Source organism: Pollachius pollachius, assembly GCF_949987615.1.
Source record: "Pollachius pollachius genome assembly, chromosome: 6".
Taxonomy (NCBI): domain Eukaryota; kingdom Metazoa; phylum Chordata; class Actinopteri; order Gadiformes; family Gadidae; genus Pollachius; species Pollachius pollachius.
Genome location: NC_136939.1, coordinates 15,526,480 through 15,546,716, shown reverse-complemented (window position 1 = coordinate 15,546,716; position 20,237 = coordinate 15,526,480). Strand labels below are relative to the sequence as shown.

The 20,237-nt window shown below is 39.5% G+C and overlaps 5 protein-coding genes across 5 annotated transcripts; 1 reads left to right on the top strand and 4 right to left on the bottom strand.

Moving 5' to 3' along the window:
* Positions 1-990: 990 nt before the first annotated feature.
* Positions 991-1,917, top strand: LOC307076799 (olfactory receptor 52N5-like; the record flags this gene model as incomplete). The annotated part of the gene is made up of 1 exon (XM_079737950.1): positions 991-1,917. One exon carries the CDS (start codon positions 991-993, stop codon positions 1,915-1,917), a length of 927 nt encoding a protein of 308 aa, XP_079594076.1.
* A 2,096-nt stretch (positions 1,918-4,013) lies between these two features.
* Positions 4,014-4,964, bottom strand: LOC307077642 (olfactory receptor 52D1-like; the record flags this gene model as incomplete). Its single annotated transcript, XM_079739073.1, has 1 exon — positions 4,014-4,964. The coding sequence occupies one exon, from the start codon at positions 4,962-4,964 to the stop codon at positions 4,014-4,016; it is 951 nt and encodes a 316-aa protein (XP_079595199.1).
* A 1,571-nt stretch (positions 4,965-6,535) lies between these two features.
* or6at1 (odorant receptor, family 6, subfamily AT, member 1) lies at positions 6,536-8,730 on the bottom strand (the record flags this gene model as incomplete). The annotated part of the gene is made up of 4 exons (XM_079739069.1): positions 6,536-6,697; positions 7,159-7,821; positions 8,201-8,388; positions 8,688-8,730. 4 exons carry the CDS (start codon positions 8,728-8,730, stop codon positions 6,536-6,538), a joined length of 1,056 nt encoding a protein of 351 aa, XP_079595195.1.
* A 4,755-nt stretch (positions 8,731-13,485) lies between these two features.
* On the bottom strand, positions 13,486-14,427 carry LOC307077639 (olfactory receptor 8G17-like; the record flags this gene model as incomplete). Its single annotated transcript, XM_079739068.1, has 1 exon — positions 13,486-14,427. One exon carries the CDS (start codon positions 14,425-14,427, stop codon positions 13,486-13,488), a length of 942 nt encoding a protein of 313 aa, XP_079595194.1.
* A 1,690-nt stretch (positions 14,428-16,117) lies between these two features.
* On the bottom strand, positions 16,118-17,927 carry LOC307077638 (olfactory receptor 2C3-like; the record flags this gene model as incomplete). The annotated part of the gene is made up of 4 exons (XM_079739067.1): positions 16,118-16,128; positions 16,453-16,755; positions 17,131-17,357; positions 17,551-17,927. The coding sequence occupies 4 exons, from the start codon at positions 17,925-17,927 to the stop codon at positions 16,118-16,120; spliced, it is 918 nt and encodes a 305-aa protein (XP_079595193.1).
* Positions 17,928-20,237: the final 2,310 nt, after the last annotated feature.

The window sequence follows — 20,237 nt, the reverse complement described above, 5'->3', positions numbered from 1 at the left end:
CATTGCATCAGTCACAAAAGTGAACTTGTCTTCATGATTTGAAATTCTCCATCTCATTCTCCATCTCCTCACATAGGTCTGTCAACCGAAATGCACACATCCCAAACCAACATATAAATTATATATCACAATATTGGACGAATGCATCAACTTTAGCTCCCACTACAAATATACTCAAAAATGTGTGATTCCTCCAAATACATATATACAGATAAATACAGATCTTTTTTGTAAAAAGGAGGGCTTCACTTGCTATATGAGGCAGGTCAGAGGGAGGGTTAATCTTTTCAGACACTTAACTATCACACCATGGTTTGTATGGATGTGTGCAGCGCCATCTGGGCAGAGGCTGCCTTTGATGTCCTTGTCAAGAGAGGGTTGCGTTTCTTAGACACACGGTATAGCATCACGGTGTGTGGCACATTTCATACACAACATCGCTCATTAGGCTATAATGCTAACACACTGACAGTACTAATAAAGTATCATAAAAAGCTTGTATCCATTGGGATAACATTCACCCCAAGTCTAAGTCATTTCTTTAAATGCGTACTCTCTGGAGCCATTTGTCCATTCTGGGCTACTGTAGAAACATGGCCGTGCAACATGGTGTGCCGCCTTGGAAGAGGACCCGCTCCCTACACAAAGGGCTCATTCTAAGGTGACAATAGCACAGTGGTATTTTTTTTTTTTCTATGGAGACACAAAGGGCTCATTCTAAGGTGACAATAGCACAGTGGTACTTTTTTTTTTTTCAATTAAATCATACTTATTTTACATTCCTGCCAGGTCTGTTCCACTAGATGCCAGACTGTACCTTTAACCCTTTTTTGGACGTGGCTGTCAATATCCCCCGCTGCCAAGACGGAGCTCATGACATCATCACAGACAGCGTGACACTATACCGTAAGTGTGTAAGTCTTACATGTTCATGCCGACGATACGCAGATGTATTTCACATTTTGATTGATTCTGACCAGCTGCCTGAGTATGGAGAACCAGACATGGATTGGAGATGTCTTACTCCTAGAGGGGTTGAAGGTCACCCCACAGTCTTCCATTCCTGTCTTCATCATCCTTTTGGCCGTCTACATCTTCATTATGGTGTCCAACATTGGCCTGACAGTTCTGATCTCAGTAGAGAGAAGCCTTCACCAGCCCATGTATCTGCTGTCCTGCAACCTAAACATCAATGATATCTTCGGTGCTACGGCCATTTTACCTCGCTTGATAAGTGACATATTTACAGAAAGTGCAGAGCGCTATATTACTTATATGGGGTGTGTACTCCAAGCATATTTCTTTCATCTTCATATAGGTACTTATCTCTCAGTTCTAATGATAATGGCTTTTGACCGTTACGTAGCTATCTGCAACCCCATGCATTACTCAGATATAATGACAAACAAGATGGTGTTGAAATTGAGTGTATTTGCATGGGGTGTCATCATTTTGCTAGTAGGCATCCTTATCGGGCTTACTGCCCGCCTGTCCCGCTGTAGAAGCACGATAACAAATCCATTCTGCGATAATGCATCTCTGTTCAAACTCTCCTGTGAGAATGTGGTGATCAATAATATTTACGGCCTTGGGTACACTGTTGTCTTACTAGGGTCCTCACTTGGCAGCACACTGCTCACCTACCTAAAGATTGCCATGGTGTGCATAACCAGTAACAACAGGGCATTAAACAGCCGGGCCTTGCAGACCTGCTCCACGCACCTCACGGTGTATCTCATCATGATGATTTCAGGGTTCAGCTTTGTGGCTCTGCACCGTTTCCCTGAGTTATCAGAGCAGAGGAAAATGGCCTCCATTGTGATCATGTTGGTTCCCCCTGCTTTCAACGCTGTCGTCTATGGGCTGCAAATAAAACAGATAAGACAAAAGATCTTTGCCTTGTTTAATCACAACTAAATTGGTTTATAAAAAGCAGATAGTTAAATTGGTGGAATTGTACGTGGAAGACATTACCAATAACTTGTAACCATAATAGGCATGCTATTATGATGATACCACTACAGAACCAGCTGCTCTCACAATAAAATTATTTATATTCTAACATATGATTGAAGTTTGAGTTCCTAGTACAGTAAAGTTGGTAAAGGTAAAGTGTACAAACACATGAATCATACTTAATTACATGTGTGCATTGTAGCTAAATGCAAATTAACAATAAATATCATCTTTATTTTGGGGAACGTATGCATTATTATCTTTTACGATTTTACTCAGTCTGCTGTTACTTTAGTACACACCATCACACACACACGAGCCCATAACCTGCTGATTTTGTGTCATGGTAAGTCTTAAAAATGCTTTTGTCAAATTGTGTATATTGAAGGGATTCCTGACAGCGAGGAATACACTCTTGTAATACCAGTTTTGGAACCTGAAATAGTAGTACCAGGTGCAGACCTGGTGGTAGCATTGTGAGACTATTGCTCCTACCTAGACAAACGACTGTCTCCAGAAGCATAATTCTTTCTGGGATACAGACATCAAAATCAACCGCTGCGCAAACTGAGATCCACACACCAACCCAGCTTGGTGTAATACTTTGAGTCTAATAAGCTCAACACTCTTTTGGACACGGACATCAAAAACAACCACTGCACAGACCATACTGCCAGTGCCAGTCGACTACTACTGATCACATTATAACCAACTTCGATAAGATAAGAAGAGTCAATAAAATTGCCTGGTATACAATTTGTGATTTTTAATAAATTTGTTCCAAAGTAAAAACTAAAGGATGTAATGGTAAGTTAATTTTTTTTCCAAAATGAAGTTTGAATAGACAAACGAACTTTTTCTTTGTGTAAATGTTTTGTCTTTGCCAAAATCAATATTTTGGTTGATATTAAATAAAAATGTATGTTTAAATCTTAGATATAATTTGGAAAGTTCTTAACAAGTTCCACAATAAAACTGACTTCACCAATAGTGCTTACTAAAGATCAGCTTGAAAAAAAACGAAAAAAGTGATGGCACTAAAACAGAGCTTAAAGAAAATGTTATGATTGAACATTGGACTACTTTAATGTACGGAAATGTTTCTGTCAACATACTGCATGATGCTCTTGAGGGTGTTGCACCTGAATGTATCCTTAGACACTACAATTATGAAGACAAACTGTTGGGCTTGAAAAAGTTAAGTGAAAGAATAGTTTAATAATTTTTAATCATGGGTACATAAATGAGAATAACAAACCCTGTGTCAAATACTATAAGACAGATTGCAACTCAAATGTGGTGTCTCAGAAAAACTAAAATTGTAGTTTCTTCTTGGAGGCCTGGTGAATCCAGAAAGGCAACACTGGTTATTATTTATTTTAGTTCTTGAAATATGCAGCATTATTTTTGCACTGGTTGTAACAACAGTACCTGCAGTGCATTTGAAACGGCCGTAATAGGCCATCATATATTTTTTGAAGAGCTCTATCAGGACCTCATCCCAAAACATATTTTAATGATACAAGCATTTATGGTCTTCTTTTGAATCCCTTAAAAGACCCATGTTGTGTGCAATTTTAAGAATATATCAATGACATTGGCCTACAAAAAACTGGTTCAGCACTGTATTGTTGGAGGTTTGATCAACCCCTGGCTAACAACATGTGTGTGCATTTGAAGTTAAACTTCTTAATTCACCTTAGACAAAGGTGAGTAGTTGATCAGTAGCCTTTCGTTAACTGTTGTTGAGATTGCAGACACAAGTCTTCTCATACTGTGGCTATTAGTGGAAAAGCGTATTGAACTGGGACTGTTGTCATTCTAAAAGCAGAGGAACCTGAGCCGATGGGTCTTTGGAGGAATAGTGCATCTCCTCCCACAGGTAGACAAAACTACTCCAATAATCATTTTTACGTATTTGCAGTGTAAGACCTTTTAAGGTAGAACAGCTCCATATTAGCCCTTGGTATATGGTTTTGTAAGGGAATGTATGTACATTTAAATAAAACTTAACTATTCCAATAAACATGATGGGAAAGGACATTTTTGCAAATAATTTAACAAGTGAAGTTAGAAACTTTATTATTATTATAAAGAGCTTTAATAATCCTCTGCCTCACCTCTTTAATTTGCAGTCCATAGATAACAGCATTCAAGGCAGGAGGGACGACATGGAACAAGATGGAAGCTAGTTTTCCACTGTCTGACAATTTAGGGAAACGATGTAGAACCATTGGGGCAAAGGATGAGCCTAGCATGATGAGATACACAGCTAGGTGTGTGGCGCAGGTTTGCAGGGCTCGGCTGTTTAAAACCCTGTTCTTACTGGTCAAGCACACCATGGTGATCTTTAAGTAGGTGATAGTTATGCTGCCAATGGAAGAGCCTAGGATTACCACAGCACTGCCAAGTCCGTAGATGTGATTGATGATGATGTTGTCGCAGGACAGTTTAAACAGGGACGCATTGTCACAAAATGGATTAAATATAGCCCTCTTACACCTCGAGAGACGTACATTGAGGCCTATGAGGATCACTACTGAACCGAGGGCCAGAAGCCATGCCAACAAAGTCAGCTTCAGCACCATCTTGTTGGTCATGATGGTGGCGTAGTGCAATGGGCTGCAGATGGCCACATAGCGATCAAAGGCCATGACCATGAGCACTGAGTGGGAGGTGCCAGCGTGGAAATGAGAGCAGAAGGCTTGGATAACACACTCTTTGTAGGTTATGTATCTGTCTTTTGTTAATATGAAGATGTCACTCAGCAAGCGGGGTATGACGGTGGATGCACCAAAGACGTCATTGATGCTCATGTTGCAGAAGAGCAGATACATGGGCTGGTGAAGGCTCCTGTCCAGGCAGATCATGGCCGTGAGGCCGATGTTGGACACCATGATGAAGATGTATATGACGAGGAGGAGGATGAAAGCAGGAAAAGAAGATTGTGGGGTGACTTTTAACCCCTCTAGGAAAAGAATGTCGGCGTTGAAAGTCAGGTTCTCCATATTGGAATATCGAGGACACCTGCCAGAAATTGTAGAGAATATTTGTTGAGAGTGTATAGAGTAGATTACCTACCAACCGTATAGCATAAACAACATTAACAAAGTGCACATTAATAGATGAAGGGAAAACTATGAATTAGAAAAAAAAAATAGCCTTCTTATGTTTTGTTGGGGGCTGATAAATCAACCACCTTCTCTCCCTTGAATGTAAATGAGAGGCAAAGATGACAACTAACAGGAGGATTGTTATTATACTGCAGCTTGTAAGATACAGAGATGTGTCTTTGTTGAGTATCAATATGTGTAACTGAACATTTAATCAAGTGAAAGTCATTACATCAATGTCCAAACATATAAATTCAAGACAGAACTTAATAACTTAAGCCCTAAACCTTATTGAATTGTACGCATTACGATCTTACAGTGGAAATCCTGTATTCTTTACTTGTATGCATATTATATGGCACAGATGATCTTCCTGCCAAACATACAAGATTGTCAATTTGTTTCTGACTGCTTTACCTTGCCTGATGTGACCCTCCTCCTCCTCCTCCTTGGACCAGAGGTGAAAGGCAGACCCTTTTATAAGGTGAATGAGTTTGGCCCCCTGTGCTTTGAGGCAAGCTGCTCATGTAACCCTTGTATCCAATCAGCTTGTGTTTTTGCCATGCCCCCTGCATCAAGACCATTCTTAGTATTTGCTTTGTTAGCTGACTAATTATGTTACATTGGTCACTTTCACACAGTATAATGGAGGTTTAAAATTATAGACACTATTTCCAATCATATTTGGATCACCCTGTCAGGATTACTTGCAAAATCCCTATCATTATTATACATGAAATGAGGAGAACTTGGAGACCTTTGAATATAGTTTATTGAGAGTGTTATTTCACCATATAATGCCATGCATGTCAGTGAACATATAGATTTGAATCCAAGCACAGATGAGACATAACGCGATAGAATAAGAAATAACGACAGTTCAAATAATAGTTTGCAATATGTAATAAGTTCATAATGAATTAACTTGCCACAAAAACAGGCAAAGCACATTTTTATTTACACAGGTGGTGTTAATTAATTAAAACAGGAACTATAGGAACAGGAGCAAAATCTGTGACATCATTTCACAAAAGTAGATTCATTCAAAGTTAATGTGTAATTTTCACATGAAATACATCTGTGAAAACAATATAATAATTTTACATTTAACAATTTGTTTAGATGAAGTTGAGTGCCCACTGATCAAATCGCATGCATGATTTGATTAAATAATGGCTACTGAAAAAACACTGAAATCTGTATTTAGATCTAAAAAGGGCAAAAACAGATCATTTATGAATCCTCTTCCTCATATACATCATTACATTTGGATATGCACACATTCAAACAGGCCGACATTATAAAGGCCAATAATAATTGTATTATAACAATTTTGCTCTACAACGGAAATGTGCAATAAAAGTTTTCATAATAACCTGCAGAATAACCGGATGAAATCAAATGTACAGCCTGCTGCAGTTTGCAGCAGGGAAAAAATGTTTAGGCCACAACTTTAGTGTGATAGTTCAGGGATAGACTGTGTTGATTAGCCTTTTGGCAGCTAGCGCAGGACGCCTGCAGAAGGTGCTTCTGATGGCGTCTCTCAGCTCCTTGTTCCTCAGGCTGTAGATGACGGGGTTGAGGAAGGGGGTGAGCACCGTGTACAAAACAGAGACAATGATGCGGACCTGTAACATAGTAGTTTCATTGTTTAAATCACATAGTTCATGAGCACTTGAATATACTATATCGAATAACGTTATTCAAATACGTATTTAAATGGATTTATATAGATAGATCTGTATTGTAGCAGCTGAGTAGGTTGAACTGGCTGGATACTCAACCAAATTAGAATGTTAGAATTAGAAACAATTTGAGTTTTATTCATGATATGCTCATTTTCTATCTTTTGTGCTTTTTGATCTAAACAGGCAGATAGCTGAAGCAAGTTTGCTCCATGCTAAATATATATAAAATGTATAAAAATATTACAAGTTATAGACAAGTTATCTCTGAGTTGCTTGCAAAAATATGGAGATTGTAGATATGAGACTACTACCAACTTAATGGTTAGGCATTCGTCAAAAATGTAAAATTATAATAATAAAGTCTGAATAACAGCAGAAGGAACGCACTGAACGCCGCTTACCTCTGCAGGGAAGTTTCCCACACGGTAAGATATGTAAACAAAGGAGGCCGAGCCATAGGAGATGGACACTACAGTCAGGTGGGCAGCACAGGTACCAAAGGCCTTCAGCCTTTCAGCCGTGTTCATCTTGGATAACGACAAGCCAATCAAAATGTAGGAGGTCACAATAAGCACTCCGGTGAGCAGTAGAGCCACCAAGGCAGAGGAGAGTGAGAGAATGTTATCTGAATAGGTGTCACCACAGACCAAACGTCTCACGGATGACGGGTCGCACCAGCCATGGCGCACAATGTTAGGGCCGCAGTAGGTCTTGTTCCAGGTAGGGGCCGTCCCGGGGAGGCTGCATATGGCCCCAAAGACCCAGGCCGCTGCGATGAGGACACAGCGGAAGGGCCTGGTCATGACCGCTGTGTAGTGCAATGGGTTGCAGATGGCCATGTAGCGATCATATGCCATGACCGTTAAGATGCCCCGTCCAGTGACAGCCATTTGGATGAAGCAGTACATCTGGACGAAGCAGCCACGGACTGAGATGGTGTGGGTTTTGGTCAATAATCCAGAGAGCATGTTGGGGATGGTGACTGTGGTATACAGGATGTCGACCAGGGACAAATTGTGGAGGAAGAAGTACATGGGGGAGCTGAGCTTTGGGTTGGTCAAACTCTGTATACAAATGACAAACAATGACAAACAAAACTGTTGAGATCAGGACAAATCCTGAAGAAAGACAAATTAATTAAAATCCCTTTATTATGACAACGTTAGAGATCATGTTAGACCTATGTTTTGAATAATATATACATATATCTTTTTGGATTATACAATATACAAAATATTTTTACGCGATAACAGCAACATTGGAATAATGGGCAAAAAATTAAATTGTGAACGAATGTCAGAGCAGACAGATTTAATCAAATAGATTAATCTACAAACGAGTCCAATGAGAGAACTATTTGATATATTATCATGCACTTGAGGAAGACACTTTTGCATATAAATGATGACTTGCAGCTCAACATGGGAATAAGAAGTGAATTACCATAAATATGATCATGCTGTTTCCAACCAGGATGAAGATGTAAGCCACCAGGAAGATATAGAAAACCATGATCCTGGTCTCCCCCAGATTGCTGAGGCCCTGGATAATGAAGTAGGACAGGACTTCAGGCGGCCGGCTGCCGTTCTGAGTCATGGCTCTCTGACCGCCAGCCCAGCTCACATGGACATCTAAAGAAGCGGGCACAGTGAATAATGACATTACATTCAAAACAAGGTATATACCAGCAGGAAACTGTTACATCTATAATACATTTTGATTGATATTAGATAACAATTTTGAGTTTGGGAGTGAAATACAACTATCAGAACCCTATGCAATTGATTGGTCTTTAATTGAGTAAACATTGTTAGTAAAACTGAAATGTGGTAGCAACAGAATCATACATAGAAATGTAGTTTCAAACTGAACTCACTGTAGATATACTAGTTTATCTAGTAGGCCGGCCTATATTCAGTATTCAACTTACCAGTAGGGCTGCCTTGTACATTTCCAAACGTCCTTAGGTCCATTCTACTCAGTAGACAGGTAAACACCTACAACACAAAACGTAAAACAGTCTCATCACAAGTCACTTTATGTAAAATATAACAACTTATTTTCTTCATGCATGGAACAGGAATAACATTTTTTTATTCCTGATTGCTATACATCTTAGAATACAAGTCAAGAGGCATACAATTGTATAAGGTATGTAGACAACATTGCCGGTATGTACAGACAACATTCAAACTTTATCTTTACATACCTGCAAAGTGGAGTAATATAATATTATTTGTCCGTAGATCCTACCTGAGCGACCAACTCCTCTACACCTTGCACTGCTTGGTGAAATGTCACTGGTCACAACTAGCCAAAAGAAAATTTAATCTTAAATACACATTTGACCTCGATCAAGTCCACCTCCGAACCTCCAATATTGTTAAATCACACCCACTATATTAGTTAATGCTAATTATACCCAGTTTGGTGAAAGAGGCTTTAGGGACCTTTTAATGACCCTGGCTACCATACAGGGAAACTAAATGGGGGAAATGTCTATTGTCATGGTAACAGTTGTTTTTTTCACTAAATGAATAAGTAACACAATTACAGACATGTGTTTGTGTGTGTGTAGGAGAGAGAGAGAGAGAGAGAGAGAGAGAGAGAGAGAGAGAGAGAGAGAGAGAGAGAGAGAGGGAGAGAGAGAGAGAGAGAGAGAGAAAGAGAGAGAGAGATTTATTGCTTTAACTTGGGGGAAAGGCTTAAAAGTGTCCATCTTGCCCGTACATAGCGTCTCAACCACTTAATGCTAAGGCGTTACTCACTCTGAATAATGTGCTATGTACTGGAACTTTTAAGATTTGAATCTTTGCTAAAGCCTCATCTTTGATTGTCGAATCTTCATGGTGGTAAAATTGTGCGCGCAAAACAGCGTGACAGTCCATTGGGAGGATATGGGTGCTTAATGAGCAATACCACAGCTTTTATTCTTTCTAGAAGGAAAAGCCAATTAGTTATAATAGTTTTTTTATGGGGGTTATGTGATGCTTTCAATTAATATCCTTATTGTTTGATAACCACTTTGTGTAATGCCAGTGGCACTATCCGTTATATTTTTGAAGGTTTTATTTGAGAATAGGGTTTTATTTTGTGTGTGAGAAGTCATTCTTCATCCTGAGTGTGTATTGAAGCACCCCCCCCCCCCCCCCCCCCTCCCCATATGGATATGGAGAATTGTTGCCACACCCGGTGGTGGTGGTGTCATATATATGAAAGAGGGCATTCAAATATATTACAATGATCAATTAGGAGGCCTAAGATCTACAGGAAGTGATGCATTGAGTAGGTGACTTCTGAGTCAATGACAGTAACAAGTCAGCTATAACCTGGGGTTTCTTTTATATCTAAGAGGGTCTCAAAGGACATATACGGTTATTGATTTGGGGGCTCCAGCCCAACAAGAAATGACTCACTAAGCCTTAGCAAATGCTCCATCTCATGGCACCCAGCAGCTCGCTTGCAAGATTTCTTCCCAGACCTACACCCTAACCATCCAATATGCATATCTGAGAATCAGGCCTCTCTTTTATAATGACAAAAAGTTATGAGCGTAATGCACATTCACTTTTTTTATCTGATAAGGGTCCGTGGTGCCGTCTCCTTTTAACCTTTTGAACCCAGCCTTGAAAAACTGTAGACAGGCCAGCTGTGTCTACACACCTTCAGGCACAAATGTCCCTCTCCATCCTATCAAAAATGGGGAACTATAAACTGCTCAATGTTTTATCCCCATTTACGCTACTGTTGGAGGTCTAGCCCCTCTACCCTTTTGAGTTGGCTAAAAATACCAAAATGCAAATGCATGTTCCCCTGGGTCCCGTGGTTGACATATCTTCTATCTTCGCTTACAGAAAAAGATTTTCCAAATGGTCTGTTTTTTTTACTAAGTGTTGCCTGCAAGACCTAGTTGATCAGAATGTGGTGTAAAATATAGTTTTGGAGATAGAAAGGTCTTACCGACCTAAGAATTGACAACCTTATTCAAAGGCCTGACTGGGACCCCCACACAAACCTTGTTCATCAGGCCACGGGGTCGTCCGTGGTTTAGCAACCCTAAACCACGGACGACCCCGTGGCCTGATGAACCCCGTGGCCTGAGGTTATGGTCCGCCTTTTTTGCCAAGAGACCCACAATACAGAGCAATCCCAAGATGCAACCTGGTTGAAGGTCTAATGGACAAGTTTCTATCTCTTGTCAACAAATTTAAAATATTTCTGGCAACGGCTAGGCCCTCTTTCATATTGAAAATAAAGACATGTGTTTACGTCGTTCCCAAGTGTACTGGGCCCCAAGATCACAGACTAATTCTGTGACTTCCAGTTGGGCTAGATTCTCCAAACATATAGTTTTAGTAGAGTTTAATGCCCTCATTCATATAAAAGTGGTCAATGGTAACCAGAGTTGTGCCTGAACGCGTTCATTGAACGATAGTTCATGAACTCGTTCATATTTTGGGCAAACGTGAACTGAACGTACTGTATTACTGCCTGATGAACTTTACTGTGAATTCGTTCATTCTGGTGTCTGTGAATGGCACGCTCACTCAGTTTAACTTCGATCAATATGGGGGTTATTTGTTTATCAACACGGCGGATACGCTCGCAGAACGCTGTGTTGTTTGACCGGTTGCCATGGTAATCTCTGTGCGGTTAATTTGCAGTTGCGGTGTTGCCAGTTTACTGTTACATTAAACTATAATCAGAAAACGCGGTTATATGCTATAGACCCTATAGTATCTGTCGTATAAAGCCTGGGATGAATTTCAAATTATAAAGATGTACACTTTATTTTAAAAGTACAGACCGGCGCAATTCCCATTGAAACGAATGGCGCGGTGATTATTGTTCAAAACGAGAGCTATTAAATTGTGGAAAATGAATTAAGCTGTAATCAGACAACACGGTTATATGCTATAGACCCTAGAGTATCTGTGGTATAAAGGCTGAGACGAATTTTGAATTATAAATATGTACAATCCATAACATTAGCTCTCTGGCTCATAGCTCAGCGGACTAGAATACCTCTTAGAATCATTGCTTGTTGGCCGGAAACGGAGTAGTAGGGCTAGAACCGAGCGAAAATACTACAACCAAACGTGAACACCCCCCCTCTCCGTTTCCGGCCAAGGAGCAATGAGTCTTCCAACAGATAACAATGGGATTTACAAAATGTGCTAAATGTGCAATAAAACACGATAGAAACTGTATTAAGCTACAATACTTGATTCAACCACTCTATTTCATCCTAGACAAACCTCAAAGGGGGCTCAATGTTCAAAATGCCGGAAAAAACGAATAGCTCACAGCAACATATTGAAAAAAAGAATTACGAACTAGTTAATTTTTTGGAACTGTGTACTTAGTTCAAAGTTTTGAATTATGAACGTTTAACTGAATTAGTTCATTTTAAAATTTGTGAACTGAACTTTGAACTAGTTCACGTAGAAAGTGAACTTTCCCAACACTGATGGTAACCCTATCATTTGTGACCATAATGGTAACTGTCTGGCTGTCGTGGGCCATGGTAACTTGGCCTTGGACATACACGCATACATTTTGGTGTGAGACTGGGTTGGATATATTTGAGAGCCACTAAACCCACTGTTTCAGATGGAATTTGAAAATCACGAGATTTTAATAAATGCGTTTTGGGCTGAGAGTTTTAGAAAACAGGGGGACGTGTTATCCTCATGGTCCCACGCCGACTTTATGGAACTTTATTTAGTACCGTAATTGTGTGACTGTTATATGTTGTATATGAAATGTGCCACACATCGTAGCGTTATACTATAGGTTTCCGAGAAGCCTAACCCTCACTCGGACATGGACATTTAATAAATCGCAGCTCAGACGGAGCTTCACAGTAATCTGTTACCCATTGTAGATTGTGACCCCAGTGGTCGCTGTTGCATATTTTCTGCAAAATATATGAGCGTAGACGGCCATAAGTCCATGGTTTGAGTTTGTTGCAAGCGATTGCAAAGATGATGGCATTAATATGGGATGATTAACAGGTTATTTTATATAAACATGGTTGGTTGACATGACAGTATACACATGTATACAATATACAATATATAAACAGCATGCTTTAGTTCATATTTTTCAATGATATGTAAAAAATGGTGTTCAAACGGTAGGGTTGGGGCTAACCCTAACCCTACAACATATATACGTTTGAATTTGTATGTACCGTTTGCTGATGGTGTTATAATTATTCGCATGGGGACTGTTACTGACACTCAATGGCAGTTAAAGTGCTCACTGGAGCGACGACCTGTGGAAAGAAACCTTTCTTGTGTCTGATTATCGTGTACGGTGCTCCTGACTCAGACATTTTCTATAGTCCTGACTGTCCATTATAGTCTGTTCCTGCATCATTGCTGGCCAAAACAGACCGTGATGGTTGTGCAGAGAACTTGATTATTGCAAATTAAAAATGGATCAGAATCTCCTGAGGAGGCTTGGACTTCCTAAACTAGTTAATCAATCCCACTTAAGGGTCTCGGAGATTATGGATCCGAGAAACCTGATGGTTAACGCAGCATGAAGTGCAAATAATATACTGGGACAATTATGTTGTGTTATGCATGTTTATTATATTAAGAAGTTAAACACATGAGTAAAAAAATAGGTAAGATACAAATAAGGCCTCTTAGGAAGTGAGGATAGCATTCACTGTCTTATTACCGCTATTGGTATTTACAACAACAAAAGCTACAACCTCACACAGATGACATTTTCTTGGACCGCAACACATTGGACAAGAATTTTCGGACCTCTGTTGACTGAAAGCCATAAATGATTGGGTTGAGGCTGCCTGGAACTATATGGAACAAGATTGATGCAATCTTTCGTTCATGTGTCCACTTGGGAAAACGGTGGAGGACAATAGGTAACAAACCACTAATCACCATGAGCAAATAGAGACACAGATGAGTGCTGCAAGTCTTTAAGGCTTTACTATTCAAAGCCTTGTTCTTACTTGACAAACAGACAGCTGTGATCTTAGCATAGGTAAGGAGCACGCTGCCCAGAGATGCAACAAATAGAAGCACAGTAAATGTGAGGCCATACACATTATTAATAAAAACACTTTCACAGGAAAGTTTAAATAAGCTAGCGTTGTCACAGTAATAATTTTCAATGACATCCCTGCATCTGTTGAGTCGTAAGGTAAGACTTATGAGAACTATCACAAAAACAAACGCAACTGCCCATGCTGCAGCAGTCAGATTAATAACCATTTTGTTACTCATTATTGTGGCGTAGCGCAAGGGAACACAGATAGCCACGTATCTATCAAAGGCCATGATCATCATAATGGTGTGGGAAGTTGTGCCAAACATGTGTGTGGTAAAGGCCTGGACCACACACTCGTAGTAGCTGATGAAGCGTTCAGAAGGAGGCACAAAGACGTATGCAAGCAGCCGTGGCACCATGATGGAGTTCCCTAATATGTCATTGAATGGCAGGTTGCAAAAAAGGAAATACATAGGCTGGTGAAGGGATCTTTCAATGAACACTATTACTACCATGCCCACATTCACAAATATGATGAAAAGATAGGCGAACAGCAGGAAGATGAACGCAGGGTACATTGTGTCCTTTGTCACTTGTAACCCTTCCAAATGAAGCATGTAACTGTTGTATGTGTAGTTTTCCATTGAGCTGAAACCAAATGCAAAATAAAGAAAATCTGTTATCTGAAAAGTTTTGGGTAGTTAATGTAGCGGTAAGACAATATTAAGACCATAATGAATATGTGTCATCACTAATTACAAGATGCCAATATTGACAATACAATTTTAATTAGAAACGTAATTTTGCATTGATCATTATTATTTTCTATTATTTACTCAACAATAATAATAGAAATTGACTATTTCTTTTGAATAATTAAAAAAGGAAAATATAGTAAATATATAATATAAATAAAATTGGTATAAATATGATCGACTTGTCTACTTGTAATTTCAAATTGGTATTTCATAGTACCTTCTCTTGTTTGCCTTCCAATTGCTGAAGTTTTTGGTTGCAGTCACCACTTGCACACCAGGCTAACACCTGGGATGCTCCCCTTGTCGTCCTGTTACTTTTTATTTATCATTAGGGATCATTCAATCAATCTAATGGATTGACCTTACAAGATACCACGTGACATTATGAAAGGTAAAAAAAAAGTAGGATTGCTTTAGAACATTCCACAGTATGCTTACTGCACATTGAATCACAGTTCCATCAAATTAAAATAAATGTTATTAGATTAATAATCACAGTACTGTTATTGTTATTGCAGTAATAATCATTTAGACGTCATTACTGTAGACGCCTTAACTGTAACAGGCACTACATAAATACTTATTTCCTGAACATAACAATTCTTCCTCAAGTAACCCTAGCAATGCAAACTACATAACCTGATCTCCAACCTCAACGACGTGGAAAAAGCAACATTTTAAGGTAGTTTCGGCAATAAAATGCGCTTTGATAACACTTCTAGCAATAAAGTCAGTGAATGTATAGGATGTTTAGTTTGTTAGCTAATAGAACATTTTCTATAATTTCCATGGTGATTCGTATCGATGCTGCTATCCCTTAAAAACCACACATACATGTTGTTTGAATCATTGTCTTACCATTGTGTAAGGTTATCTGAGCTGCTATGTTTTGTGTTATTTGATGTAACTGATGTTCTTTCATTAGAAAAACGTGTACCCAGGGGTGAAATTTAATCTTCTTTGGGACGGATGAGGATGACCTCTTTTGTGAAGCAACGTTTGCCTTTTTTCAACCGAAAAATCCATTTGAATGGTTAATTTTATGAATCCATATTTTTTCAATAGGATAATCAGGAATATGAATTCCGCTGTTCGATTGTCCAGTGACCCGCGTTGGACATTTCTTCTTCTTCTGTGGGACAGACTAGGCCGACGTGTTTCTGTGGGGCAAACCAGAAGTTTATGGTTGCTTTGCGTCGCCAAAAAATCCATTCCAAATTTTATTTTATGTATGCATTTTGTTGTACAAGATAATCATGCAAATGAATCCCGCTTTAACGTTTTAGTACAAGTGTTAGTACATCAATAAGTTAAAAGGATGAAAATGAAAAAGATTTTTTAAAAATTACTTAAATTATCAATATGTGGGTCCCAGACCTACAGGAAGTTATGCAAACACAACAGGGGCACAGAATGACTTGGGAGCAATGATGCGTTCCAGTGACACTTTTTAGCCCGTAAGTTAGGAGCTGGAACTGGGAGTACATCTATCTTGTGCAAGTTCACGGGTAGTGAGTTGCGGGTTTGACTGCCGTTCCAGGGCACTTTCACGGCTAGAAGGTTGTGAAAACACGGGTTACGGGTTGCCTGGAACATACCATAAGTGCGTTCCAGTCACTTATGGTGCGTTAAAATTATTTATTTATCACCAGTAAATATTATGACTTACATGACTTACATACATAAATATTGCTATAGCATAACTTTTACTACCTGATTGATTTTACTTATAAGTATAAAAAATATACATTCTTCCCACATTTGCCACAATGTTTTTGATATTATATTCAGCATGAATAAATTGTAGTCCTTGCAAATATGGTCAATTCATTATTTATTTTATGAATTATGATGTACTGAACAGGGTCCTGGATTGGACTTTAGTTTTAAACAGTTTCAATAGGCTGGTACGTAACTCCTTCGTAACAAGGCCGTAGATAACAGGGTTCACAGCAGGTGGGATAATAATAATCAGTATGCTGAAGAATTTCTTGAGATTTGGAGATGCTGAGGTGAACCTTTGGGACAGAATTACGATTGTAGAGCCAATTTGATAGATCAAATAAATGACAAGATGAGAAGCACAGGTCTGGAAAGCTTTCTTCCGCATGGTGCCATCATTGCTGTTTTTTGCGCAGGCATGCAGAATCTTGATGTAAGAGAAAGCGATGACAAGGAAGCATCCTGTACTTAAAGACCAAGACATGATCAAACCTAGGGAAGAAATTATTACATTAAAATGTGTACATTTTTCCTCACAATGGAAAGCTTTCCTTTCATAGTTACTGCTTAAATTTTAGGATAGACAATCACCAATATCAATGATATGTGTGTCTCTCTACTGTTAAGATGTAGGAAGACAACTCTTGACATATTTACAGTCCCTTCTTTACTTTACTTTTTTTCTTTGAACTCTTATTTTATACCTTGACAGTGATCACCGTAATGCATATTATATGTTCCTATAAAAAAATATCATGGCTTAGATTAATTTATAATTATAAATGATTGGTAAACAATGCCTGTTGTTCTTCATTCTACAATTCCCATATTCCACAAAAAGATATTCATTTCCGCATTGAAACTGACCATAGATGTTATTTATTGGCGTCGGTTCACAGGCCAGGAACAGAATTGAACGGTTGCTGCAATAGACGTGCTTGATGACGGTGCCGCACAAGGGGGTTCCCACATTCAAGGCAAAGAGCACACCGATACAGAGCAGAGCCACCACCCAGGCCAGGACCCAAGAGAAGAGTAGCCTAGCCGGTGTCATGAGGGCATGGTACCTCAGTGGCTCACAAACTGCTAGATACCTGCATAGAGGAAATGTTACACAATGCTTAATAGCTGCAGGGAGGAAACGTTACACACTGCTAATACCTGTTTAGAGGAAACGTTAACACATTGCTTAATCATGAGCCTAAACCAATTGAAAGGAGCTAATCAAGAATCAGGTCATACTCATATTCACTCACATTTCTAAATCATATTAATGCAGTTCCACACCTGTCATAAGCCATAGTGGCCAAAATGGTCTGAACAGCAGCTCCGTAGGTGTGTACCGCGAAGGCCTGGGCAATGGCCTCGCCATACGCAATCCTCTTCTGCCCGGTGGCGAGGTACATTATAAGCCGTATGAGCACAGCAGTGCCTCCAAGCAGGTCGCAGGCTGCTAGGTTACAGATGAACACATTCATGGGTCTGTGCAGGGTCCTGTCTGCCACGATGATGCTCATCACCAGCCCGTTGGCCAGAAGCACCACCATGTAGTTGAAAAGAGCCAGGAAGAGGAGTACAGGAGCCTGGTCTTGGGGCACCTCAAAGCTCTCTAGCTCAAACACAATCGGCTGCTTCAGAGGTGTAGGCTTGGTTAAGTTCTCCATCCAAACTAAAATGTAAACAAAAAGTCAATATATTTGTTTTAAATTCCCGATGCTGGTAGTTAAAAAATACTGCTACAGAACCATATTCTATAATGTGTTATTGCATTCTCAAACAATTCTCTAAAGAAGACAAAAACTTGCAGGTTATCACATTTCATTTTGTGTATGGATGCATTTAGTAGATTTGCGATCACGTGATCAAGTGTGGAAGTGTAGAGGCGTGTTTTACTTGTGAAGTTGAAGCAATGTCCTGCCCAGATTGTGAATGTCTATTTTATGCTAAAGCTAGTCTCCCAAGAGATGTACAGCCCTGCTGATCCGGGTTAACTCTCTGGAGTGGACCTTGGGTTACGTGGTGCTGTGGGCTCTGGAGTGGCACCAGTAGAGACAGGAGGGGACAAGCAGACTCTGGCACTGCCTGGACGTGTCTCCTGTTCCTGTGGGCATTGGCCTGTGGATGATGAGGCCTGGACGTTGTTTGTCCAAAGTTGTGCTCTGCTGCATGAAGTCCGAATTTCGAAGTTTAAACTATGACCCTGCTGTGTGTTAGGGTTAGGGTTAGGGTCGTGTGTTCGGGTTGGGTTAGGGTTATGCAAACAACTAATATTTAATTAATCTTGAAGAAAATATTAACTTGTGCCAAATAGATATTTTAGTAACAATTAACAAATATTAACAAAGGGTTAGGTAATGACTAGTTACAGTACACTTATTACAATTAGACTAGTACAATTTATTATGGCACCTTATTATAATGTGTTGCCAAACCTTGTCATACTTCTCTCTCTCCAACTCAATCCGAAACTCAGCTCCCATTATCAGATGCTTTCTTATGGGATTAATTATTATCAGAAACATTTGATAACTTCTTTGCTATCAACTTCTTTGTTAACAACAGACTTCAGATTCCTGGGACACATTGACCAGCTCTGACGGGGGGATCCCAAGGCGTTCCCAGGCCAGTGTTGAGATACAATCTCTCCACCTGGTCCTGGGTCTTCGCTGAGGCCTCCTCTCCACTGGTCGTGCCTGGAACACCTCCCAAGGTGGGTCGCCCTCCCCAAGGGGGGTTGCCCCCCCAAGGGGATCGCCCAGTGGGCATCCTTACCAGATGCCCGAACCACCTCAACTGACTTTTTCTAAGACTCTAATCCCAGTTCCTCAAGGACGGCTAATAGATATTTTAGTAACAATTACAAATATTAACAAAGGGTTAGGTAATGACTAGTTTGCAATTTATTATGTCACCTTATTATAATGTGTTACCAAACCTTGTCATGAGGTGAAATGAGGTGAAAGCATTAATTATATATTTTTTTATATAATAATAATAGTTAATTATTAATAGTAATAATAATAATAATAATAATAATAATAATAATAATAATAATAATAATAATAATTATTATTATTATTATTATTATTATGTAATTATAAAAATACATGCCATTTGGTGGAATTCAACAAAGCTTTAACCCTGGTAGATGGCATTCCATGCTGTAGCCATTGGTCTTGACAGGACTGCCATCTGAAAAGGTTCATACTTCATTTACCATGGTATGGCATATAATGATCAGTCCACATGGCCTCCCAGTGACCACCGGCTGATAGAATTAGAGGAGACCTATGGCCCCAGAGGCCAGAGGCCAGAGGCCAGTCTCCATGGGGCAAAAGCCTGGTCCCTCGTCCTTACTCTCTCTCTCTCTCTTTTTCGTCTATCTTGTGTGTGTGTGTGTGTGTGTGTGTGTGTGTGTGTGTGTGCGTGTGTGTGTGTGTGTGTGTGTGTGTGGTTACACAGTAAATACATCAATAATTTTCAAAAAAAAATCATTATATCCTGAGTTATGCCAATCAAATAATCCCATTGCTTCCACAATACTTCTCTCTCTCCAACTCAATCCGAAACTCAGCTCCCATTATCAGACGCTTTCCTATGGGATTAATTATTATCAGAAACAGTTGATAACTTCTTTGTTTCCAGCCAGGTCTCATTAATAACAATCCCCAGAGGGTTGGAGGGAGTCTGTGTGTGTGTGCTCATTAGTGGCCCAGTTTTCAGGGCCACTCTATTGATGTGATGAAACAGTAACATGTTGTTCTGATGAAACCAAATCCTATGATGGCTTATTGATCCCTTGGGATGTCAACAAGTATCAAAGAGGTGGATGTAAGTTTAAATTGGTTTTAACAGTAGCAGATTTCAATTTTTTTAAGGGTAAGGGTTAAACCTAATTCAAGTTATTAAATCGGACTATGCAGTGCTGCGTTGTTTTGTTATATGAGCTATAAAGTGTACAATAAATAAACTAA